At 45.5% G+C, this 26,080-nt stretch overlaps 1 protein-coding gene across 2 annotated transcripts; it reads left to right on the plus strand.

Moving 5' to 3' along the window:
- Positions 1–221: 221 nt before the first annotated feature.
- Positions 222–22,414, plus strand: LOC119450592 (S-phase kinase-associated protein 1). 2 transcript variants are annotated; one of them, XM_049666000.1, is made up of 6 exons: positions 222–358; positions 1,178–1,274; positions 7,039–7,253; positions 10,297–10,437; positions 17,749–17,805; positions 21,875–22,414. In XM_049666000.1, exons 2-6 carry the CDS (start codon positions 1,178–1,180, stop codon positions 21,908–21,910), a joined length of 546 nt encoding a protein of 181 aa, XP_049521957.1. In that variant the 5' UTR covers positions 222–358; the 3' UTR covers positions 21,911–22,414. The 2 variants fall into 2 exon arrangements, with proteins under 2 accessions (XP_049521957.1, XP_037570030.1); XM_037714102.2 differs by lacking the exon at positions 17,749–17,805 and having other exon boundaries at positions 230–358.
- Positions 22,415–26,080: the final 3,666 nt, after the last annotated feature.

A 26,080-nucleotide genomic window follows, 5' to 3' on the forward strand; every position in this document is an offset into this window, starting at 1 on the left:
TTAGAACGTAAATAACTTTCGCTGTGCAATGTTACCATTTCAGTAAGCCCCACTATACGACATGCGATGAAATAAATTATATGTTATCCAAACCAATCTTAATAAATTTTAATAAAAGCTGGGAAAGTAGCGCCCCTTAAATATAGCTCTTACCTTGACGCTCTGGCTTTGGCGTCATTGCGCAGGCATTGTGAAAATAGAGAGGTTGCGAAGAGGAAGTGTAGTTTTCGAACCAGCAGAGGGCGACTGCGCTGTGGATTTGCTTCATAATCATCTGGACGTCGCCTTGCGCTTGCAGTGTCGAGGTCTCCTTTCTGCTGATTTGGTTGTGATCGGGCTAGTCGGACTTTCACTCAACGTAAGTATCAGATTTAGCCAGTGTAACATCATTTGTTGACCTTAAGTAGTACCTTTTCCGAAGTAGCTTTCTAGGACGTAGTGGCTACGTTTGTTCGTTTTTTTAAGCCTAACCTGCTGATTCGGGCCACCGTTTGTTCCATAGATTGTGTGCGGCGTGTTGAGTCATTGTCTGCTTTGTTTGCTTTTACTGTGTGGCCTGGTATTATTGCCATGGTGCTACCCGGGCTTCCAGTCGGCGTTGTTCGTGAGCAGTTTTGTTAATTATATATCTTAAGCGCTGCTGCTAGACGTAATGTGTTGCGTTCGGCTTTTGTCATGAACGCGCTACTAACTGCTCCTTGTAAATAGCTTGCGCTGCCTTTTTCCTGTCTATTTATCGGCGCCCCGCGTACTTGCGTGTTCTTTTATTACAATTTTTCCTTCGACTTGTCTTTCCGTTGTTCCTGCTTTCCCGACTTCGTTGCATTTATTCTCGAAAGTTTATACTCCTAAGTGCTGTCATGGCCGCAGCTCTGCGACACGTTATTCTCTTCTATATCAATGACACTCTGTTTAAATTAAGCTACGTTTCAATTACTTTCAAGCGCCACTGACACTGGTAGTGTGTCATTGTCCGCGCTAGTCTTACCTGTTGACTGGTAAATTGTTCCACGTGCTTAACGTTGCTCCTGCTTCGCACGTGTCAACTGTAGCGTAGCAGTTAGCACAGGGAAGGAGAAAACAACTGCGCTTTGCCGACTGGGCCATTTACTAACCAGTAGCTGCTACTTGTAACGACGTTTTCCATTGACATACGGGTATGATGTTTTGTTCTCAGATGCCGAACATCAAGCTGCAGAGCTCGGACGGGGAAGTCTTTGAAGTCGATGTCGAAATAGCAAAGGCGTCGGTCACAATCAAGACTATGCTGGAAGGTAAGCGTATTCGTAGCTCGACTCTTGTGTGGCATTGCTATGTGAGCAGCGTTCGTGCTTTCTTGGGTGATACAGTCGTCGGTGCTGTTAGCGATAAGCTACCGAAGCCACGGACCCTGCATTCGTAATCTACCGAGGCGGACTATACCACGGTGCGAACCACAGTGGGGGGCGTTCTTTTGTTTTATTTACTTCTTATTCGTGCGTTAAGTCATTGTTGCTTCGCCGCAGGTCATTCCTTTGCGATATGACTTCAACAGTGCAAACGTTTTAAGACCGTGGGCCGCAGATATTACTTAGCACGCGCTGGGACACTTAACCCAAACAGGATATTCTCGCCAAATTTTTTTGTTCAAAGCGGGTAAAGACGGGTTGCTAGTCTAAGGTCAAAATTATTTGGTTAGAAAATCTGTTTCTCGCGCATATATATACGCACACGCACACACACACACACACACATTTTGCAAATTTTTTTAGCTCGTCTCTACAGATCAATAATCTCTGTTCAGAAATGCGCCTTAACGTCATGCCCGTGCCTGACTTGTTCCAAATAACACCTAACCTGAACGTGCCAAAGGAAATGCGATTGAGCGTCTTGTGCATGTTCACGCCATGTGTCATCTCGATCAAGTCAAGCACGAGCTTCAAATTGAAGGAACATTTCTGAATACAGGGGTAAGTAAAAATAGTGATTCATCATGCTGGCCTCATCCTGCCTGTGGCTATGAACATTTTTGCTAGTTCGTTTGTTCAGTTGCACTATTATGCCTACCAGGCCATACGGACAAGAGTTAAGTGCTGCAAGATTGATACTGCATTGAAATGCCCGCACAAGCACAGAATAAACTGAATTATTAACACTGATCTATAACTGATCTATGGCATGATGCATGACTGGATTAGAAAAATTTAGGGTGCATCCATTTTTCAGAAATGACTGGCGACTTTGCTGATATATATATCTTATGGTTGCTGTGTAATTTATGATAGGGTCATTCAAGAGCACCACATACCCAGATTTATGTACCCAGTGAAGTATCCACCTCATGCAAGCGGTCTCCCTAGTATTGCCGGCATGAGGACAGCATATACGCGCCGAAACTGGCGTGATGCATGCTTTAATTAAAGTTTGTGTTTTACTGTAAGAGCAGCATAAATGTCTAAAGATCTTGCACTAGGTTCTTATCCTTGTACGCATCAAAATTTCGCTCGTTCCGTGCGACAATCGGTAGTACATGACTGATGTGCAGAGCGGTCCGTTGTTAAAGGGAACACCGGAGCGCGTGGTGTCTGCTCCGCACCACCACCGCCAGCCAGCGGCTGCAACAAGTTTCGCGCAGGAGCAGTGGGCGGTGCTATTGCGTCGTCTGCTGCTGCGCTTCGGATGGTAATGAAGCAAGCCGGTCACGGCCTTTTGAATGTTGGCCGGCAACTGCATGGGCACACTCTGATAGCCAGCTGTTGCAATGCTGACAGAAAATAAGATGAGGCAAAATACTAACTCACTGGTATTTTTGACATTTAAAACTTGCATGACAAACATGATAATTTTTTTACAGACGTCTTGGTGGCACAGCTATATTAGATAATACTTCGTGTGTAGTGCCCATCTCATTTGTAGCAGTGCATATTCGTGTCGCTGCAGTGCATCTGCTGAAGAAAGAATCCACAAGCGCATTTAAAAAGCATATTACATTGTAAAGAGCTATGGTCGAGTCGTGGAAATCGGTGTGCACGGGAAGAATTTTTTGAAGCGGACAAATCCTTCTGAAAAGAGAGGGCGAACAAAACACGGCAGCGTCGTTGCTGCTGATTAGGGAATTTATCCGATTATAAATCGATCTAGTTACTTTCCTTCCAGCTAGAAGGAAAATGGCTGCTTTCATATAATGCGAGCTACTTGCTTCACGACGATCCGAAGCGCGGCAGCAGACTGTAGCAGATGACGAAAGGGCACCACCCACAGCGCGTCGCTGCGCCTGCGCGACGCTCGTTGCAGCCGCCTGCCGGCGATGGTGCCAAGCAGACGCCACACGCTCCGGTGTTCCCTCAACAGTGGACCCCTCTGTACATCCTGTTGCAGCTTTGCGCTATTGGCTCGTCGCACATAGGACTTCCAAGCGACGAATTCTAGATTTTTAGAACCGATCGAGCACAAAATCGCTCCCATGCGGTTTAGGCTTGACCCAAGTTGGCCTCTTGTTTGGTTATTATACAATTCCCTCAGCACAGCAGCCCCTGTGCACTACCAATTTGACCAAGTTCGCGGGAAAGAGGTCAGGCACAGACATACATAGACATACTGCAAACTGGGCAAAGTTCCCAAAGAATGCTACCAGCTTTAAAGCGCCCAACTCCTAAACCTTTTCCTTGTCTTAAGCATTTCCAAATGGTTTTGCTATCTTGTACTGTTTGAGGAAAAAGTATTTCACATGGCGGAATTCATGTATCCATTGTACTCGTCGCAGCATTGTTTGTGGAAAGCATTTAGGTCCCATGAATGAATTTCTTCATTAAGATAAGGGAGGACCGAAGGTAATAACTTACACCCATGCAGGAAATAGTGTCATTGTGTCGCAAAGGCTCATCAGAAATGGGATGTCAAGCTGTAAAGTTCTATGGTTTCTCCTTAAGGAGACGGACAACCGCTCGGAACATGAATCGAGATACCCCCACTAATGGAAAGATTGTCAATTGTATTGGTGAAGACACTCCATGTTTCTCTTTAATTGACCACGTGGCAAAAACTTTAACATGCATAAGGGGCCTATCGCATGAATTATTGTATGTGGTTCCTAGCTTTTTTTTTTTTTTTTTCTTAGTACTGAAATGCGGTACACTTTTTTTCAACTTGCAATGTGCAGATAAGCCTTCCTTTGTAGTCAGTAGAAAAGCATCGCTGCCTTTTTAGTGAGTTGGCTTGGCTCGTCTGTCGACAGAATAACGGCGGGGGCCAGCCAGCCATGACACAGGCATGTATGTGGCACGCTGCACTTCACAGCATGTTGTCTATGCATTGGACAGTAGGCACTAGACATACTTGCGGACAACTTTTTGTCTGAAGCGAAAGCTACCGAGCCAAAGCGCACCTGTAGCTGGAAGTAGTCCCTCAATTTCGCTCATTTTCTAGTGTGAAAATTATACAATTGTTTTTTACAGCGCATACTTTCAAACTATACTTAACAATCACCAGCAAGCTACTGACATTTTATTTTATTTCTTAGTTTGCACTTTTCGGGTTTTCATGTACACAGGAGTATCGCACGTTTTGTGCATCCCCGATAGGAAAAATGACCCCCGCGTCTACTGGTCAGTGTTTGTCCCTTGCTGTCCAGTGTTTCAGCTCTTCCAAGACTGATGACGAACTTAAGCTACAAATAGTGTGCACAGTGCCTATGCAGAAAGCGGGGGAGCCCATCTGGTAATTGCAATCAGTGGCATGGTCTCACAAGTAAGCGAGCCGATTTGTGCTCGCCCATCTCAATATATATATATATATATATATATATATATATATATGGGATGTCTATAAACATTTATTAGTTTCAGAAATTCATGCAGTTAACTCTCTGCCTTCGGCTTTAGAGAAATGAGACCAGTGCCCAACACGCCCAGACTACCTTGCATATGAATGCACGTGCAGCAACTGGCCCTGTAGCCTTCATTTCATAGCCAAGAAAAGTCCGAGAGATTGTTCAGTGTTAGCTATCAGTCAAGTCTTCAATCTTGGCAGCATGTCCTGTGTCCATGTCATGTGCTCCTTTGCAGTTGATTTCAATATCTGGCATGCTTGACCCTGAGCAGTGTCGTAATTCTTAGTCCTGTAACTTTCAAAATTGCACAAACCTTTGAAATGTGAGCCTCTGGTGAATGTAGTTTGCAGCACACGGTATATTCACTAGTTCATTTCAATTTGATTAGGTTTCACCGTCATACAAACACTCCTTGTGTCTTCGTGCTTCTCCTTCAGCTGTTGAATATTCCTGGTTAGTGTGCCTTCACCGTACTACATTGCCTTCCTTACAAAGCAAGCGATTCCTGCCTTACAGCCTGTGTTTAAAGTTTGTACAAGCATGCTGCGAGCACTTAATCGGGCACCAGCCAGCCCAAAAGTGCTAGGCAAACATAACCTTTCGTGACATCTTCCATAGACATCGCTAGATGTTCGTAACGCCTTGCAAAGTTGTTCGTGCAGTCTGTAGAGCAGAAGTATTGCACTAAACCTTAATAGATATTATGTGCTAACGCCAGAAACAAAGCCCCTTTTTAGACTGGTAAAATTATAAAGCTTCAAGTTGCCATTGCAAATCGTCCTGTGGCATAGGATGGTTCAATTTCTGTGCAAATTTCTGCAGGCTTCAGTGATCGCTGTGATGACTCCCGCATCATCTAAAAATTCCATTGGAGGCCTTTTGCAAGCCTTAAGTGTTAGTTTTCATCTGATATGATCTTGATGTGCCTTAGACTGCCATAAAATGCATAAATGTAGGCATAGATGAGAGGCTGTAATTTGTAGTGAAGTTATTTTGTTTCTAATATCGCCTTAAATCTTGCTGTTACTCTGTGAATCGGCTGCTCTATGCTATGGATCAGGTAAGGATTTAAATTGAAATTAATTAGTGCAACCACAGCTGTCGCTCGGTGGGCAAGATGCCCGGCTCGGCTGTAGGAGGTGCATGGTTCGATCCCCATTGCCAGACACCTATTGGTTTATGAGACGAGTTTAAGCGTCCCCCTTGGCCAGGTGTCTGGATTTACAGGGCAAACGATTGTGCAAACGATTGCTTAGAATTCCGCACAGAAAATCTCCCAAGTTTACCTACTTGCATATCTATAGCTCTAACACCATTGTCCTGTGGTGTGTTTGCATTTGCCCTCTTATTGTCCAGCAAAATTTTGCAAACATTGGTAGGTTTGAAAAACTTGGCTAACCTTTCATTTCACTGTTTTTTGGTAATGGACATTTCGTTAGCTCCTGTCACATCTTGCCTAATCTCGTCATGGGAATTTCATATACATCAAAAAAATTTCTTTTTGTGCTTCTTGAACAGCGCTCTTCTATGTTATCACCAAGATCAGCCAGTCATGAGCACTGGCCACTTCTGCCAAATCTCTCCCTGGCACCATCTTTGCATTAACATCTTTATCAGCTGCTGTGTTTCTATACTTGCAGGATTCAATAAATCATTGCTGTGCCCTATTGATTGGCCACTGCTTGATGCGATATTCTGCAGTGTCCTGTGCATCATCTTCTGCTGGCTTTGTTGCCTAGATAGTGCACATTGCATTTTTGCTGACACAGCATTTCTCTCCTTGCTACTTGTCAAACGAAATCGCTTTTGCCTGTTCAATTATGGCTGAAATTTCTGAGACTTGGAACATTCTTCAGATTTAGTCCCTCGTAGTTCTTGCCGACCATGTGGGATAAATGTTTAAGGAGGCGCTGCGGCTGTTTCAGCGTGCTACTAAAAAGCCTGCACCACTTGGTAAGGCAGGTTTCCAAAAAATCGCTGCATATTGTGAAAAGCATGGCTAGGCACACGCAGAAAACTCGGTCACTTCTGTGACCCAAATGACTAGTTGGGTAGGTAGCCAGACATCTTATCTCAAGACGAGTGCTCAGTTATCTAGTGTGGAATTGTTCCTCATGCTACTAAAAGCTGCTTCATCTGATCACTAGGCTCTGCATTATGGCGCTGTTTGCACATTTCGCTGGTTGCCACAACCTCTTCTTACCCCATTGCTATGTGCTTTCTTCATTCAGACCTGGGCATGGACGATGACGAAGACGAGGTGGTGCCATTGCCGAACGTCAACTCTGCCATCCTGAAAAAAGTCATCCACTGGGCCACATACCACAAGGACGACCCACCCCCGCCAGAGGATGACGAGAACAAGGAAAAGCGCACGGATGACATTTCCTCCTGGGATGCCGACTTTCTCAAGGTGGACCAGGGCACCCTGTTTGAACTTATCCTGGTCAGTACAGCATCTTTCATATCTGCACTTGTAGAGTGTCTATTGAGGCTTCTTGACAGGCTGCCTCGTAGGTTATCTGCAAGTCTTGACAGGTCCTACATTAGGGTATTATATTTTGCTGTAGCGGAAAGTTTCTCTCTCGAAATCCTTAGCCTTGAAGTTACCCCTGGCTTTATATGAGAGGCTGATTGGACCATGTGATACCAGTGTCACTGCTGTGTGAGGCGGCCACTGTTCTTGCTGCCGGCGTATAGGGAAGCACGGCATGCGCTTACGTCGCAGCTTTGTAATGACACCCGCTAACTTGCATTGTTTGTCACTCGCATATATATTACGCGTAACTCTCCGTGAAGAGAGGGTTTATTGGGACGCAACCGACAGTCTTGGGCGCCAGCTGAGGTTCTGCTATCGCTAGGCGAACCCAAACCCCAAGGCGAACTACTTGCCGCACGTACCCAAATCATACAAGGCTTTCACGCTTGTAACAATATTTTAAATGTTCTCAACACGGCAGTGCCTTTATGACAAGCTAGAGCGGTGCATAGTGTATGCTGCATGAAGTGCGCACTTGTTAGCATTGTAGCACCTACATTCCCATGTTTTAAGGGGGGACCCTGCTCCTTGGAGCCGGAAATGGGCCCAAATATCGTCTCTCGTTCCTTTGCTCCAGGTTAATGTAGAGCATCTATTTTTTTTTTTTTTTTTTTTTTATGGGACCCCTGTAGAATGTTTAAAGGGGCCCGAACCACTTTTTATCGAAGTGGAGAAAGACGTTTGAGGTGAAAATGGGCTATTTAAGAAATACTTTGCTGCAAAGAGTACTTAAATGCATTCAGCAGAAGCGGAGTTATTGGCAATCAAACGCAGCTCGCACTGTGCTTCCCCTTCCTTTTTCAATGCCTACAACTTGGATTTTAATGCCTACGCCATGCTAAACATAAGCCAAACGCGGTTGTCCTCGGCGAGCCCCAGTGCGCTTAGCCAGTGGACTCGTGTCGGCACCCTGCGGTGGCCGCGGTGTAACCGACTGCAGTGACGAATAGTAGCCGCATATTGGAATGTGTGTTATTGCGCAATAAAGCACACAGAAGAGAGTGGGGATCGTGGCTCTGTTGAAACAAGGGCGTTTGAGAGCAAGGTGACTTGGCACTCCGCTTGCGAGCTCCACACATCGTGTATGTACGACAGCAAAACTTGGCTGAGGTGTTCACAGCAGCGTCTGCTACCCGCGGACTGTTATTTCACCAAGCCCGAGGGGTGGTTCAGGGTCCCTTTAATTGATTTGACCTTTGCCACAATCGCAATGGACATGTTGTTGAATGTTTAATTTTCTGAACACAGCATTTTTGTTGTCGCACTTCTGGAATGATGGTTCTCTAGTTCTACTTGTCCTATCGCGCTTTTTTTTTTTTTTCGGCAAGGTGGTCAGTATGTGTGTAGGCCTATAATATAAATATCGCATTTTGAAAACCATTTGTCCTGGGTACTACTATGGGTTCTTACATTAGAAGTTTGCCATGCTCTCATTTGATACAACATTGGCTTGTAACACTGTTTTGCTGTTATGCACTTTGTTGGTTCCATTTTTTTTTATCCCAATCTTTATTGCACCATATATATAGTTTACCAAATAGTTCACCTCCAAGCAAGTTGTGAAAGAGAAACTGAATTTTCTTAGTTTCTGAAATGTTACTCTGGAAAAATGTGTCTTAAATAAGCACATTGCAGTAGATCAATTCGGCAAGTTTCATGCAAATCGCATCCGCGTTTGCGGCAGGGGCAGCACAGGATGCATGGAACCCCCACACAAAAACATTGGTGTCCTTGAAAAAATTGAAGGCTGTCCGCTTTATATTTTCGAAATACAACAGCGACGATTATGTAATTGAAGTCGTGGAAAGCAATTTGGTTAGCAAGCTGCAAGATAGAAAATTCCTAGTACTTTCCTAGGAATTCCTATAGAAATTATTATACCGGAAGCTGAACCTGCTGTGGTCGCTTAGTGGCTATGGTGTTGGGCACGAGGTCACAGGATCAAATCCCGGTCACCACGGCTTCGTTTCGATGGGGTGTGAAATTTAGATAACACTCATGGTACTTCGATTTAGGTGCATGTCAAGAACGCTAGGTGGTCCCAATTATTTTGGAGTCTCCCCCTATGGCCTGTCTCATAATCACGTCGTGGTTTTGGCACGTAAAACCCCAGAATTCATTCTTTTTCTCATTGCTAGATTTTGTCATATGTATCTGACCTATTATGTATTCGGCAAAACATTCTATGTACTTCCCCACCTGCTTGGGGTTTTGTGCCGGAAGTATTGATAAATAACTTGACCAGAAACAGCGCCACCGTGCGTAAGGAAGTTACAGGCAACAGCACTGTTTCAAGCAACATGAAGAGTAAATGGGAGCGTACGTGAAAGTGGTGGAATAAAATTAAATTGTTTGCCTCATAGGAGGTGATTCTGTGTTTCCAGTAGTGATGCTGCCATTCCTGACTTATGTCAGAACTTTTTAAAGCATAACGGACAAAATAGACTGGAATGACTGGGCCTTGCACCGTCGTTCCTGTCTTCTCATTTCACTCTAAAATTATCTGGAGAGGAACATGAGCCACCAAGCACCCTTGTTTATCCTGGCACAATTTTCTGGCTCCATTTAACTAGTTCAATTGACATTTCAGAGTTCCTTCTTGAAAGTCATTGCACTGCTGTTGAGGTTCAGGGCTTGTTTTAATAGTCGGTTAAGCTTTCGAAGCGGAGCAGGAAATTGCACTTTTAATTACTGGCCTCCGCAGCAGCATTTTGAAGACAAGTTGCAAAAATGCTGCTGTGCCATGCTTTGTGGCCATGGTCAAAAACTCCAGGTGGCCAGAATTATTCCAGAACCCTCAACAAGTCTTGTCTTATTCATCACCCACTGTGCAGGTTCATGACCAAGTGCTATACATTTTTTGAATTAGAAGCAAAGTTCTTGACTTTCTTGCACTCACTCCGCTTGCGTTATGGGTTTGTCTTGAATTGCTCTTTTCTTCTCTTTCCAGGCTGCGAACTACTTGGACATTAAGGGCCTGCTCGATGTCACCTGCAAGACTGTTGCCAACATGATCAAGGGCAAGACACCTGAGGAAATTCGCAAACAGTTCAACATCAAGAACGACTTCACTCCCAGCGAGGAAGAACAGGTAACAATCCTACAGTTCATAAATGAGGGTGGGCAGAATGTACTCTGCCCCATAGATGTAGCTACTGTAGAGGGTTAACACATCAAGTGTGTTCATGTTGTGTACAGGTTGCATGCAATTTAGACATGGTACGCAAACCTCGTTGTGACAAAATTGCAAGTTGAAAATGCCTGCGTTGTATATATTCATCACAAGATGTGTTATACACTGACAAAGGAAGTTTTTTAGTTGTACTTATGTCTATCGAGTTAACTGTAGCTTTCCTAGGTGTCTTCTGTGCTTCAAACCAATTGGTGCATTTCATGATTTGCTTCCTAGTTTACTGTACCGTGTCGCTTCCTTCGGTTGTCTGTCACAATTTTCTGGATTGACAAGTGTTGTACTAAGCAAAAAAAAAGTTTACGCAAGTGCAGCTTAGCCTACCTATCTTATCTGTTATGTGACATCTGTTCATTAGAGGGCAGACGGAATAACCTCATTCTCAAATGCAGTTGCCAAGTTTGTTTGCGACTCGATGGGAACCGCCGAGAAGTCCGAATAATCGAGTCGGAAGAGAGTACCTTTATGGTCCCAGTGGCTGTAATAAATTCTCAATGCGTAACCAGGTCAGCCTGCATATTGGCCAGTGTCTGACCATCGCCACAGGTAGACAAGAGCGCTATTAGGGCCGGCACTAGGTTTGCATTCAATGGCTGGGGTGTGGGCAGTGCGTCGTCATTGGAAACGCTGTCCACTTGCAACGACTCCAAAACCTGACGGACGAAGTTCGCGAACTGATCATGGGCGTAACAGTGGTGATATCGACCCCACTATCACGGAGGTCATCGATAATGTTCGTGGCAGGTGGCATTGCAGCTGCGGGGTCCTGGCCTGTGGCATTGTCTTTACTATCAAGGACAAATCCTGCATGGTGTAAGCAGTTACAGATTGTGCCCAGTGTCACTGCTTTCCAGGCATCAGACGGGATGCTGATGGCCAAGAGCACATCCACAACATAGTTGTTGCCGCGGTCCGCACACAATTCAAAAGGCGCGATCGGTAGTGCATCTTCACAAGGGGGTTTTAATCACGCCCTGGGTCGATGGGCTGCAATACTTGTGTTTGGCGGCCAAAACTCTAAATCAATAGCCCTCAGGTTGTTGTGCCCGTGGGCACCGCTGTTGTATATGAACATGAGCACCTTGTGGTTCTGACGCTTGTAGTTCCATACAAGCTTCTGTACATACTTTTCAAAAAGATCCTGGGTGATCCGCGCTTTGTAGTTTGCCTCATACCACACAGGCAGCTGACTGACCCCTTTAAAACATCTCGGATGTTTTGACTTGCCTAAATGAGGAGCAGAAGCTTCTACGTTCCTGATATGTTGCCTCCTATGACAACTGTCGAAGGCTCCTTGCTCTGCTTATCCCCATGGCAGGATTCCCCGGACAAAGTACCATATTTACTCGAATCTAGGCAAACTCCAGTTCTAAGCCGACCCCCGAAAGTTTGAAGCCAGGAAAAAAGAAACTTGCCTCAAATGTAGGCCAAACAAAAAAAAGCAAGGATAGCGTTCACAAAATGAAAACTGCATTTATTGAATCTGAACATGCCGAGCTCATTCTACGTCGTCATCGCTGTAAGCCTCGTGGCTATCTTATCTATCTTATCTATCTTAAACAGTGCACTATATTTAGTACCATCAAGCGTAGATGTTGCACTTTTTGAAAAAGTGCGCGATCGGTTTCTGGGCAAATGCCATCCTCGTTATGGCGCACGCAAAGATCTCCCATTGCCCCCTCCAATGATGGATGTTCTCATCAATGCCAAAGTCCCACCCGGCTTGAACATTTGACGATGCCTCTGTGGTTAGCACAACTTTTCGTTTGAAAGTGGCACTATAGTAGCATCGCCTCTTTGGTGCCATTACGATAACACTATGCAGATGCCGATACTACCGATGCGACACTGGTCAAAATGGCAGCGTCGCTCGTGTACTTCATTTGGCTACGGGCAAAGCTAGTAGCAGTTGCGATACTCGCCTTTCTAGATGGTGCTAGCTATGCGCCATTTTAGCTTTTGTCAAAACCTGGTGTGTTTTTCCGACCCTAGAGTTTAGCATACCATTTTTTTAACCATCGGCCCAGATTCGAATAAATACGGTAAGCATCTTGTCGGGCAACATCTCATAAAGCAGTCCCGCCTCTTCAGTTGAAGACGTCTGGAGAGTACTGGCACAGCAGTGCACACAGCTTGTCAGCGCAGTAGTCTGATGCAAGCGTTTGGTCTACAGCACCACTCTCGCCACACATTCGTTTAAATGCCAGGTCATACCTTTTTTTGAAATTCCACAGCCAGCCACCACTGCATTTGGAGTCTGTAATATTCAGGGCCAGCGTTCCTGTTGGCACATAGCCAGACACTGGTATCCGTCTACCTACAGTGGTGCTCAGCCACAGGTTCAGGGCCTCTTACAACTTCTGATGGCTGCCATTACGGAAATGTTTCTGCTTCCCTGCAGACACTTTTTCCGCTGCCTCCAGGATCTTCCCCTTGGGTTTCAATTAGTCGGAGACGGTTTGCTTTGATAAAATTGGTCCAAAAATTCCATGCGCATTAGAATCGAGTACAACCCTAAATCTGTGTTACCATATGGCCGTAAGCATTTCAAAATGGTCGCCTTGCACGCGCTTCGAGCCTAGCTACACTCTAACCTAGCTGCTGTAGCTTCTTCCATGTGCTGCAGTACACGTGCTTAAGCATTATTCTACAGTCTGTCTTTCCGTTTTCTGCGTCTGCTCTATCAGCATGAAAGGCAGAGTTCATCATGCTTGTGTGCGCGTGACACCGTGCTTGTTAACTTATTTAGTAAAGCAAATGATTACAAGTTAATACGGCCGATAAAACTGCTATTCTTACTTCGTATAGCAGTCTGTAATCTGGGAACGCAATCGATGCTTCGCCTTTCGGGCAAAACTGCGACTTTTTTTATTCATCGCAACTTCAGTGCATCAGGAGTAAATCCTCGTTTTTCCAAACGAGAGAAAGTTGTATTTCTGTATGAAAACAACAGCGCGGTAGTGCGAAGGATTTTTTTTTTTTCCGTCGCGGAATACGAGTACGCGTTACTATCGAGGGCGCGTTAGAATCAAGTAAATACGGTATACGTTGCGTCAATGGGAAGAGTGGTGGTGCTGTGAAGGTGTCCGAATAAACAGTTATCAACTGTATTGCTCAACCTGTTGCATGTTGCCAAACCTCGTACTGAAAAGTATTCCAGTGTTGCAGATTTACGAAAAGGCTGATTGCTAAAATTGCCACTAGCAAACGGCTGTGAAGTAGGTTGACGCATTACGTATAACACCATTTTTATTGCAGAAACTCGTAGGTCCTATCTATGTGCATTTACCCACTTTATGTTCTTTAGAGTGGCAACTTTCTTGCCTTTTGTGTGCCAATTATTCTTGTGCAGTACTGTATTTTTCCGCGTACACCCAGAATTGCTACAGTCGGAAAGAAAAGTGTATATCCACGGAAATAACTGCATACAACAATCAAATCTTCGCAAAACCAGTCTCCATTCCCGGATGTGTAACTCGTCCGTGTATCTTCGGCCAGTGGCTCTGTTCCTCCATTCTTCGGCGATTGACAAAGCTGGTTCACACAGCGGACGCAGTCGCGCAATATGCGATGTGAATCGGGGGTCGCTTTGTAGCTAGTAATTGCAACAGAGCCAACAATTCCTGCGATTCGGCTCACCGCCATATCGCGAAGCACTTCGCGCGGTCTGATGGAGTGCCACACGAGCGGGTGACGTAAGAGTTTGCAGGTGCCACATTTTCTGCTTAGTAGTGGTGCTGTGGCCGCCACTACTAAACGCAAAATGGTGAACCGTTACGGCGAGAATGGGCAACCATGCAGGAGGGTAGAAGGGAGCTTCAAGATGCAGGGGTGGGGTTCCCTAGGAGATAACGAAGCTCTGAATCGAGGAGAACCTTGCTTTAAGGTGTGGCTTCATGGCAGCGCAGTGGGTGCTGCCGCGAAGTCGCACTTCAAGGTGAAATTCGCATATAACCAGCAGCTCGATTTTACTGTCGCATTTAGAAATTTTGGCAATGGGTAATAAGCGCAAAAATACGGTATTTCTGAATTGCAATTTCCATTCGTACTGGAGGTACCTAGCTGTAGTGGTCTAGAGCTCATTCGTTTGCATCAACAGCTAATCTGGATTCAGTTTTTTTAGCTCTGCTACTAAGCAGGTCTGAACATACTCTCCGTGTGGAGGCCAGGATTTGTCCTATAAGCCTTGCTACAGATTGTCTCCCAAATTTTAGCAGTGTAGAATTCTGGTCTTTTGGCACAAATTCCTCGTCATGCCTAATGAACTTGCGCGAGCCATTCTCTATGAATGGTAAGGGTAAAATTTTTTTAATGCTTTCTGTGAGAAAAGCCACTGTTCAGTATGGGAAAAGAAGCTTAGTTGTAGGGAGGAAGGAAAAAAAGCAGGTGGGAGCGTCGCATGATTCTGCTAACCTTGTCTAACGCTGCCTCTCCCACTCTCTGGGGCCGTGGGAGAGGTGCGGTGCCTCTTAGGTAGGATTCGGCCCACATGGTTGCCAGACCATTCAAGATTGTTCGGTACATAGGCACCTTTAGGGGGTGCCATGGAGACACGTAGGAAGTAATGGGTGGTTTTCTCATATGTGCATCGTTCTTTGCTTACTATTCGTTGCCTTGAACTGTGGAGAAAGGTTGGGGTGCCAGACCCATGATGCTAGAATTTTCAAAGGGTCACTTATGCTCGCCTCAACCAGTCAAGAACGCCCGAGCGTGGTCTTTTTGCCCACTCTTTTTCGTTACCATGTCTATTCAGGTCGATCACCGGTGATTAATGCTTTAAATCGCTGATTTCGACATGGAATAGACTTGTAAATTTTCCCACTCTCGCCATGTTGGTGATTTTTGGTGGACCTTCTTGCGAACTAATGTGCATGTGTTTTAGTGAAAAGGAGCGTGGCTGTCACCCTTGATAAACGCTCCACTCGTTTACGCCGCACTAACATCAAATTTTTGTGATAGATTCCCAACAAGGCAATAAAATGATTTTGGCTTTGCCATATGGCAGTGATGAGTACCCTAAAATGCCAGCTGTGCGATAGTGAGGTTTAGTTTATAGTCCAAGTAGTTTTATTCCACAAAAGCGCATTTCTGAAGGTCCGCTGCATGTAGAACATGTAGTCTTGGCATTTTCAGCCAATTTCTGGGTTTCGCTTTCACTTCACTTGCAAAATCCCAGTGAGGGCCGCTGCCAGGGTTCACAAAAAACACTTGCCTCGAATGTAAGCCCAACAAAAAGCGAGGACAGCGTTCACAAAATGAAAACCGCATTTATTGAATATCAACATGCCGACCTCATTCTACGTTGTCACGATCTTCTTTATCGCTGTCATCTTCAAACGGTGCACTATATTCAGTACTATAGAGATGCTGCATTTTTTGAAGACGTGCAGTCTAAGTTCCTGGGTAAATGACATCCTTGTTGCGGTGTATGGAAAAAGAATCTCCTGTTGCCCTCTCCAACAAAGCGTTTTTCTCGTCAATGCCAAAGTCCTGCCCTGCTTGAATGTTTGACGATCAAAATGACGTCGGCGCTATAGTGCCATTGCTTGTTTGGTGTCATTACGATAATGCCATGCCGCACGCCGATACGACAGGTAGAAATGGTGACGTTCCAGTGTACTAGAATACTTGGGTAGTGGACAGAGTGGCATGCAGCACATGAGGCACTTGCTGTTGACGCTACCAGGTTAGGTGCCAGTGGCTCCTAACCCAGCGACCGAAAGCGGTCAGGCAGCCACAAGCACTTGCAAGTTTTTTTATTACTGCAAGTATGCGTAGTACTTGCGCCGCAAATGCTATTGCTAGCTTATGAGCGAATTAATCAAAGTAATACGACTTCAGCACGGCTAAGCTTTCGTCAGATTACCTTAGCTGAGGAGACCAGACCTGTGTAAGTAAAAAAATTTATAGGTGGCATATGGCATCTCAATGTTGCAAAGGACCTCTAATTGCCTTGAAGGACACCGATTATTCCACGGTAAACAAAGATGGTGGACATCAAAAGGCGATGCTAAGATCTTGTGTAATTTTGCGATGTAGCGAAATTTCTGTACCTAGCCACGGCTACATAAGCTTATGTCGGCAAAGCTTATTACAGGGCCATTAAGGGATGCTTGTGCGAGTGAATCTTGCAACCTGGCGCGTAACAGTGTGTTTCCACTCATTTTTCTTCCCCGTGACTGCGAACCACTGCTTGAGTGTATGACGCAGCCCAAGAAGATCGATCATGTCAGAAATGCAGTGAAAGAAGCCATGTTATCCTATCATCGCAACTAATCAATCTGCGCTTAACACATTATCAATAATGGCGCACTTTGGCCATGCCTGGCCCTTGCACCACAAAAAAACCACATCAAAAGAAGCAGAAACTGTGTGCGCAGCCTCCTCGATAGCAACCTACACGTGCTACAGCCGCTACATTGGCTGCGATCTTTTTTTCACGCCAGCGCCACACGCGGCGGTTCACAGAAGTGGCAACAGCTCTCCCATAGGCCGTGCCGCACGCTTTTCCACTACCCAAGGTATTCTAGTACACTGCGATGCTGACTTTTCTAAAGCGCAAGCTGTGCACCATATTTATTGATTTTATTTTAAATTCTCAAATGTAAGCCGACTCTCGAGTTTGGTGTATGGTTATTTGAAAAATGCTGTCGGCCTAGATTCGAACAAATACGGTACATAAAGGGGTACAACAGACGAATCGCTTTGTTTCAAAGTGCCACCAAAGCCATGCTAATATTGGTTTATATGTACACTTCTTTTAGAGTTTAGTATTTCCATGGCCTACAACTTCTGCTTTCTCCAATCCCATTGGCGTGTACACATGCTTCCAAATTATTACGTTTCCTGTAGAGATTGGACGTGTTGTATGCAGTTTTGGCTGTATCGCTTTAGTTTTTGCACCTGCTCTTTTTGTTGCCGGTTTGAGTGTCTTCGGCACATGTGCGCATTGTCCTGTTATAGCCAAATTTTCCACTGAACATTCTAGAATGTTCATAGTGCTTATCCCGTCTGCTGCGCTTCACTGTACTCAAATATCCTTTTCCAGGTTGGGCAAGGCCACATTATAAGGATCGGGCATTTTAGCAGAGGCAGGTAGCCTCAAAGGCTAATCGCAGGTTCTGTGGCAGTTGCTCTAGATGAGTTGTCGGGCACATTTTTGTATTGTCCTTCAATGTATGCAGTCTGCCTACAGTTCGTTCTTTGTTACAGGGGACAACACTAAATGACGGGACAGAAGAGGAGCATACACACACTACAGTGCTCGGTGTGCGTGCTCTTTGTTTGTGCCTTCCTTTGGTGTTCTCTGTAAATATTGTGACATGGGTGTTGTAATGCAGCATTAGTTCGTAGATAAAGGGGCTAGAGAACAAGTACAGGTTTGGGCTTGTTACTAAATCTTTGAAAACAAAATGCAAAACGCAAGTGAAAACGGGTCACTCCATCTTCACTTCCGAGTGACCCAATGCTGAGGTGTTGCAATTGCCTGTGGTACTATGATGCTTAAAGGCTAGCAGCAAGAACTTTCACTTTCGCCAAATTCATACTAGAATATATATCATGTATGCATGTATATGTATACTATTAACAGTGATATCGCTGCTTCAATTGTGCCGAACTGCGCTGGGAGGCTAACTGCTACATTTCGGCAAAATGTGGGAATTCTGTGTCGAAAGACTTGTTTTGGCTTTCAAAAACGAAACTATGCCCTCAAGCGCTGTTTTACCGCACCATCTTAAATGGCATTGCTTGGACCAGTGGCTACATTAGTTCCGCGGTTGGCTGAGTCCAGGGATCGTGCTGCTGTTCCGTGGGTTGCCGTTATATTGAATACCTTCCACCCCGACACACGCGGGTTGCTTAGGCAACGGGACAACCTCACTTTTTAGCGGCAGCAAGCGATCGCACTGGCGCCGAGCCAGACCCCGCACTCTTCCAATCTAAAACGGTGACCGAAGCTTTGGACGCTGTTTGGTGTCTCTCTCGATTTTTCGAACAAACCGCATGCATTGCTGTGAACAAGGCAGCCGCGAACAATCTTTCGCTATTCAATTTGTCACCCCCACTTTTCTTGGCGTTGTGACTTCACTACGTAAGAATAGCGTCCGGCCACGACTCGGCATCAAACGGCAACTTTCGCCGTTGGATACCTACAAAGTGCTGCTGGTTAAGCTTTGCGGTATCGTACTGCCGTAACAAAAATTCGGGAGCGGGTAGGTCATCACAGCGAGATAGCTTCCGATATGTTCCGCTTCGGTGGTTTTAGTGTTTGGATTCAATTTATGAACCAGGTGACGACTTACTGCTTTCATGTGCATTGCCCACTGTAAAAGCCTCGTATCCACTTCGGGTGCAAATTAAAAAAACTGCCAAGAAAATTATAATTCTTTTCAAAAGGAACTTTATTAAACACCTAGAAAAGTCAGTTTCTACAATTTTTTGTTTATACAAAACTTTTGTTGCGTGCTCAATTGTGCACATCGTGCCTCAATGGCTACCTTTCAGCTTTTGTCTGGGAGTAAGGCTTTACGTTTAGAAACTGCCTCTTTTGGGTAATTTGCTTGGGCAAATAAAACTTTTTTTGGAAACAGTTGAGCGCTACGACACAGGATTTCAGATTTTGGTGTGCAATTCGTAAAAGCAGTCGTTTGCAGCCCACAAGCAAAAAAAGACTTCACACTTGCGGCAGCAAACTCGGGACCTCGAAAGTGCATCTGTGGTTCTTGCATCGTTGAGCGAAGTCTTGCTTTCCAAAATTTGTCGGGTGTAGGGTCCCGTGACTGTTAACGTCCGTCGCATGGAGCATGGCCCAGAGTTTGAGATCAAACCGCTTGCATGACCTCGTGTCAGCAATTGTGGGAACCTTTGTATCCTGTTGCCAATACATCCGTATTCTTGGGTACTTCAGGACTGCCATTTGCATCATTATTCCGAAGAATACCTTCATTTCATCAGCTGTGGTCTGCAGCTCAACTCCCTCTTGTTGCAAAGCATAAATGTTGGTGAATTTGGCTAGCTCGCTAAACATTTCTTCTGTGAAATACTTCAGAAAGCACTGAAGAGGCTCTATAGAGCGAAGCAGTTGCTTCTTGGTGACTGAATGTGCAATCAGTGATTGTAGGTGTAAAATTCTTGTCAATCCACTTCACTTCTGCTTTCTTTCTTCGTTGGGGTGGCGCGGGCTTTTCGTCCTCGTCAGCAGTACCTGTTGCCGGTCATTCGCTCTCTTGAGGCTGTGTTAGGGCAGATTACAAACCAGAATTGGACATCGAGTGGTATTGCTGCTGAATTTTCAAGAAACGGACACTTACTGTTATTTCTATAGTCGCGTCCAGCTCATCGTCTGAGAAGTCTCCATCCGACACATTTACATTAGCGTTATTTAGTAAAAATTGCTCAGCTGATGGCGTCGCTACTCGTCTTCTTGAGCGGGAGTGATCTTCGAGACCTACAAGATGCAAAACGTGCTACGAATCGGTACAACACGCATAGTTGCGTATGCAACCTCTATATTAGGATTTAAGCATTGAGGTGCATTGTTAACACCTACATATTTCTCTTAACACGAGACTCGCTCCAGCTAAATTAAATATCGGCAAACGTCGGAAGCCTAAATAAGCAACCTACAAAAAAATTATTTGCTATTAAAACTGTATGATGGCAAAATTAACGAGACTTGTAGGGGCTACTCGCGTGCCGACCCGTAGAACATGGAGGCGTCAATCTTGAATGATTGTTTGTGCTCGAGCTTCGCCATCCAAAGCGAGATGGCGCTAGGTGTTCACGTGCGTTGCATCTACAAAACTGAGGAAGGCATCCAAGTTTCCCACGGAGGCTTACACTTGCACCGGCGGGCGATTCACATTTGCGTACACAAACGTAGCCACTGCCGCTGCAGGGGATATAATATAGTTTGCAATCGCTTTAAAACCAGCTTTGAAAGTCCATTTTACTGCTCCCAAGCGCTTTTTTTGGCTGCTCCAAAAGCTGCTATAAAATGGAATGGGCCACAAAATGAATTTTTAATTCAGCAGCCGGGATTATAGTACTTTTTCTGATCAAGCCTGTTATATTCAACTTATTGAACTGTCTAAAGTACTAAAAAATGACCCAATTAATTTTGTGAAGTTGTGAAAAATATGTTAATGCAAGTCGTAACAGCATTGATAAGTTGCTCATGAAATGCTGAATTGAGGAAAGCTTCTACTACTTGAAATTTATGTAGCTGTCTGCATGACCTATGCATATTGAGGAAGTAATCACTGAAAATCTAAAAGAATATGGTTGAAGTGATTAATATTTTTTGCTTAACTGCAACACTGAGAATTTTCCACCAATTAGTCTTGCCTTGGCTCTGTAATGAACCAAAAATCTTGGTTCATTTTGTGCATCAGCAACAAATGCACAAAATTGCATTACCAAATATTCAGAAAGTTCTTTGCATAGTTTCTCAAATATCTTAGCCCACATAAAATATGCAAATTAACATTCACCCCCTTGAGGCAATTTCCAGAGTTTAAAAACATAATTGCGCAACTATATATAAGAATACTAGTTAGTACTACAGACTTGAAACAATGATAGTGAAAAAATATTCATATATAAGAAACATCACTGACTTCACAATACCATGGTAAGGGCTTAATTAAGAACACACTGTACCTCAACTAATCAAGGTAGCAACAAAATTTATTCTGCAACATGTTCGTGAATGCTTGTCAATACATTGTAAAAAAAAAGTTCAATAAAATTAACGTGCATGTGGCCTCGCACCACACATTAAGGCAATCTTGACGAAGCTTGTAATTGTCCAATTTTATTATTCCCAGCCTCTAAATAGCACGTAAGCAGATGACTCTAGCATCATACTTGCAAAGCATTAGGTGAAAGTCCCAGCATGTCGGAAGCTTTTTCAGCTTGTGATCGCCTAATTTCTGAAGTGATGCCGCTGAAGTATACTTGATGTTCTGGGTAATGCATCACTTCTAGTGATTGTTGCTAACCTTTCACTTGCATTTTGAACTTCATTGATTAGGCCAGCCTTTTTTTTTTAAGATTGATTGCTTTGATACCAGTTTTCTACTCGATGCTTTTCAGAAAGTGCATAGTGTCTTGAGTTCCAGAAAAGGGCTGTGTTGAGACATAATTTGGTTGTAGGCAACATCCATAGCTTTGAGTGCTATTTTGTTGATCAAGCTTGTGATTATGGTGCTTGTCAATCTCTATTGTTCCATTTGCAAGATGATAATCGTTTAACCTACATGGGAATGGGGGGCAGCGCCATTTCTTGGTGTTAGTCATGCTGGTTGTCTAAAGTCTCCACATTCTTCTGTTTCAGGTTCGCAAGGAGAACGAGTGGTGTGAAGAGAAGTGAGATATTCTGTGATAGCGGTACCCGAGCAGGCTTTGTTTAGACATCTGGCACCGCAGCATTTTTTTTTTTCTTCCCCTTGCCCACCCATACCTTCAAGTTCAGTTAGTTCAGTGCTTTCACCACTTTCTTCTTTTGTGGCGGACTGTGCAATTACTGAACAAGACTTGAGAAAAGAAAAGTGAAATTTCGGGTTTCAGGGCACCCTGTGTACAGCGCTTTTCTAAAGGTTCTGTTTTCTGTGGTTTTTATTCATTAAAGTGAAGATGTCTACCAACCATTACTCCATGGACGACTGCTAGTTCCCTTTTTGTCCAACACCTCGCAGCTAGTGGCCCTCCGCTGCCACACTACAATGCTACCTCCCTACCCGCTGAATGCAAGCATAGCAGTGTGTGCAGCCCGCTTTGTTATGTAATGTGAAAACGTTCTGTGCAGGTCTATCTTGCTTGTGTTCACGTTTTTTAGTGTTCTGTGAATGCTGGAATAAAATATATTCGCTGCTTATGTCGTACTGCAGTGCGTACCCAAAGACTTGTGCAGTGATAAAAGCGCTGCACAATATTGCTCTGCCAAAACGGAAGCTACGGTAGAACCTCGTTGATAGTCCCGTTTGCGATTTCCCAGCGCTGGCGTTGAGAACACTGAAAATGACCCTATACAGTTGCACTGCTTCACCACAAGATTAATACATCCCTGGAAAACTTCTTTTGGCACCAACGTTCAGCACATCACCGAACTGCGATCGCACAAGCTTTGTTGTCTTAGATGTCATGTGAACAAGAGGAGTGAGGCACGTACAACAGCTAGGATGATGCTGCACCAGCACCACCTAGATAGCATCCTAGCTGCTGTTGGCTGCACGCTTTAATAAGCGATAATCCAAGCACGACACCGTTCCCATATGATCTGTAGATGGTGCGAATTCAGCGTCACGCCAATTCTGTTGTCATTGTAATCCGGTAGCGGCCACCACGCAATATGAAAATGTGCGTTTCTGGCCTCGCCAGGTCGTGCAAGGTCCGGCAACGATCCGACCAACAGGTGCCGACTACAGTTTTGCAACTTTTTAAGCGAAGCGTCGCCAGTGGTGGTGGTGTCATGCTGAAAAGTGGGTCGATCGTGGCGATTGTGCAGAAAGGGTACAAGCTAAATGGCGCATACCCCCTGTCGTGTGGGTCGATCCCGATTATAGTGCAGAACGGGTCAAAGCTCAGTGGCACATTCCAGGGACAAGAAAGGAAGACCGAAATAGAGAAAAAAAGATATCGCGTGCGGCGCACACAGCATTGGATACGCTACACGCGTGCGACCAATCAGGTTCGTTTGGTGTGTCGTGAGGAGGGACATAGAAGGAAAGCTGGTTGGCGCCCGCTCCTCCGGGCTTTTCGCCTCGGATCATTTTCGATGAACAGATGGGAAGGCCACGCGTGGTGCGTCATGCAAAGGAGCAAGCTGCGTTTGATGAACGACGTGCCGATTCTAGCGTGAGGGGCCTCCATAGCCGAGGCTCGCCGATCCCGAGGCGAGGGCTTCCGAACGTTACCCTGACGAAGGTCAAATACACACAAGCTTTGCTTGACCCCATTTTCTCGGCAGGAGAAGGTCTGGCAATTTTTTAGTGTCTTCGAGTCGTACGTTTTTGCCTTGTACATTTTCCAACTATATCGAACCTCTACTGTGAGACGGAAGGCCAGCATGAGGTTAGTGCAAGACTATACCTTCTGCTCGGTGGCTTTATGCATGGAGTTCCTACAATTACTAGAGGGAAATCTGGCGCTGAAATCGTCCAGCCACCATGGGAATGGTGGGTATAGTTCATAGATTTGTCTTCATTGGTTCTTCTGGCTTTGTTATGCGTCATCTGCCTTCATTGTCCTAAATTTCCCTGCAGTTCCCAAGTCCAGAGGAATCTGCAAGCACGCACAATCGCCAATTGCAGCAGAATCCTGCCGTCTGACAGCTTTAATATTTCCTTATTTTTTTATTACACTGTACTTTGTTGAAAATGACGAGTTTGCAAACTCCCGAAGCCCGTTCAAGCCAGGACTAATTTTAGGCAAATCGATGTACTAGCCGTAACTCCCATCCTTGCTGAACCGCCGCGCTTGCAGTTTCCGTAGATACTAGTGTCTGTGTTCCCGCTAGTAATTATTGCATACAACTCTGATTTTATGTTCGCTTTGTCTTCGTACGACGAGCCTGTACACACACATGTAAGCTGCATCCCAAAGAGTCCCATCTGTCCACATCTCGAGCGGTATTGCGTTCATATTTGTGGAGCTGACACTCCATATTTACCTCTTGCGAAACTGCGCCGGTCGATCTCCTACTCTGCATTCTGATTAGGGGGCATGTCAATTAGGGGACATTGTCGAATTAAATAACGACCGCGTTTTTGGGGTCAATCGGGGAAGTCCACAGTAGGCAGGCGCGGATCCAGGGGAATGTCCCGACCCCCCCCCCCTCACATTTCTGCATCGCCCCTCGCTGACAGGCTGATGGCTCTGTCCCAAAAGAAAAATATGGCCACCAGCATTCTTCAAATTTAGTACCAGTGGTGGCGGCCATGTAGAAGTAAAGCTAGCTCGCTCACAAGCGTAGCGGTGTGGTGTCGCGAAGTTGCTGTAGTTATTTTTTCTCACGAACACCTTGAACCTCCTGGCGCCGGCCGTGCCTTAATCGTCCCGTCGGCGGCGTCGCGCGAACGAGGGGACGTCCCTTTTGTGAAGCACGCCGATGTCCATGCGAACGCCTTCGCGCCTGATTAACGGGTAGGGTGGCTAGAATCCTACCTCGGGGTGTCGTCGGTTGCCTCATATCATTACCTGGAAAAGCCAGGGGTGCGGCCTAGCGCGTTCACGCCGGAGAAAAAAAAAAGCTAACAACGCGGAGAGTTGTCGACGGGAACACAGCGGGACCGTGCAAAAGCGCAGAATGCGTCGAAAGATCATGAGTCCGAGGAAGAACGTCACCGTCTGCAGTCGCTCACGCCGGTAAACTTCCGGAGGAACACTCTATGAGGAACGTTTTGCCGCGCCTCCTCTGAGCCCATTACGAAACCTCCTAGCACACTTTAGCCGGACCAAGCTGAGACCACGCCATCTTTGAGTTTTATGTTGTCTCCTGTCAGAGTGCCGCAGTGTACACGCTAATCTTGATCAACTTAAACAGTAAATAAATCAATTTAATATGTCCCGCTGTCCTTTGGAGTTCGTCTGTCTACCCTTCAATGCCGCGTAGCGACTGCGTGGAATTTGGCGCTACAATGTCGCAGAAAAGTATATCGAAATTTTAGGCGAAAGCCTTAACATGTTTCAAGGCGGTGTCTCCTTTACTAGATGCCTGCCGCGTCGCTCGTTTTCCCATTGGAGCGGTGGTTCCCATAGTTCATGGTAGTCGCGGAGGGACGGCGCTTCCTGCCGACCGTACTTCATGTTGCGGAGGAAGTTACGATTACGAGGCTGGCACGCGCTCGACCAATGGGTTGACGAGACCGCGGGTCCTGCCTCCGGGGTCGCAATAAACGCCGCTGTAATCTCGGAGGCATGGTCACGTGACTTGGGTTTAGAGCGGCCGCCGCCAATAGGAGGTGAGCGTCGGGAGAAATGCTGCCGGGAGAATAGACTCACCCTTTATTTAATATTTGAGCCTTATATACAACCTACGAATGGGTCGGCTCTAGATCTCGTAGGGTGGCCGTGAGCTTGTGACCTTCGGCGACTCTCAAAGCCCAGCCCACCAGCTGCTTTTGCGCAGCCGGGTCGGAGCTGGACACCACGATCTCCCATTTCTCTAGGCCTGTTAATTGCCTATCGGGTGGTGGTTGGAGCTCAGAGCAAATGTAGTATAGAATATGATGAAAGCCTGCTCTGGGGGCACCGCATATGCTTAGGGTGAATTCCGGTGAATAGAAGCCTGGGTGTATGCTAAGTGAGTTGGGGATATGAATGTGTGTGATTGGAGCTGCCTCCAGGTCACTTAATTGTTCGAATTTGGTCAGCGACTTATGAGGAGGTGGATATTGGAGGTGCTGCTCCCGATAGTGTAGGGTAATTTCATTGTATGTGACCAGGTGGTCTCGCGCGTTATCTGGGTCTGTAGCTGGCCCTGTCCGGTTGACGTACGCTCGAGCAGAGTGATGGGCCGCTTCGTTGCCAGGGTTGCCCGCGT

Source organism: Dermacentor silvarum, chromosome 4 (assembly GCF_013339745.2).
Source record: "Dermacentor silvarum isolate Dsil-2018 chromosome 4, BIME_Dsil_1.4, whole genome shotgun sequence".
NCBI classification, from domain to species: Eukaryota; Metazoa; Arthropoda; class Arachnida; order Ixodida; family Ixodidae; genus Dermacentor; species Dermacentor silvarum.

Coding starts and splice junctions, on each gene's coding strand:
- LOC119450592 (XM_049666000.1), top strand. CDS start 1,178: ATGCCGAACATCAAGCTGCAGAGCTCGGACGGGGAAGTCTTTGAAGTC. Junction 7,254..10,296: donor CCCTGTTTGAACTTATCCTG/GTCAGTACAGCA, acceptor TTCTCTTTCCAG/GCTGCGAACTACTTGGACAT. Junction 10,438..17,748: donor CTCCCAGCGAGGAAGAACAG/GTAACAATCCTA, acceptor TCTTTGTTACAG/GGGACAACACTAAATGACGG.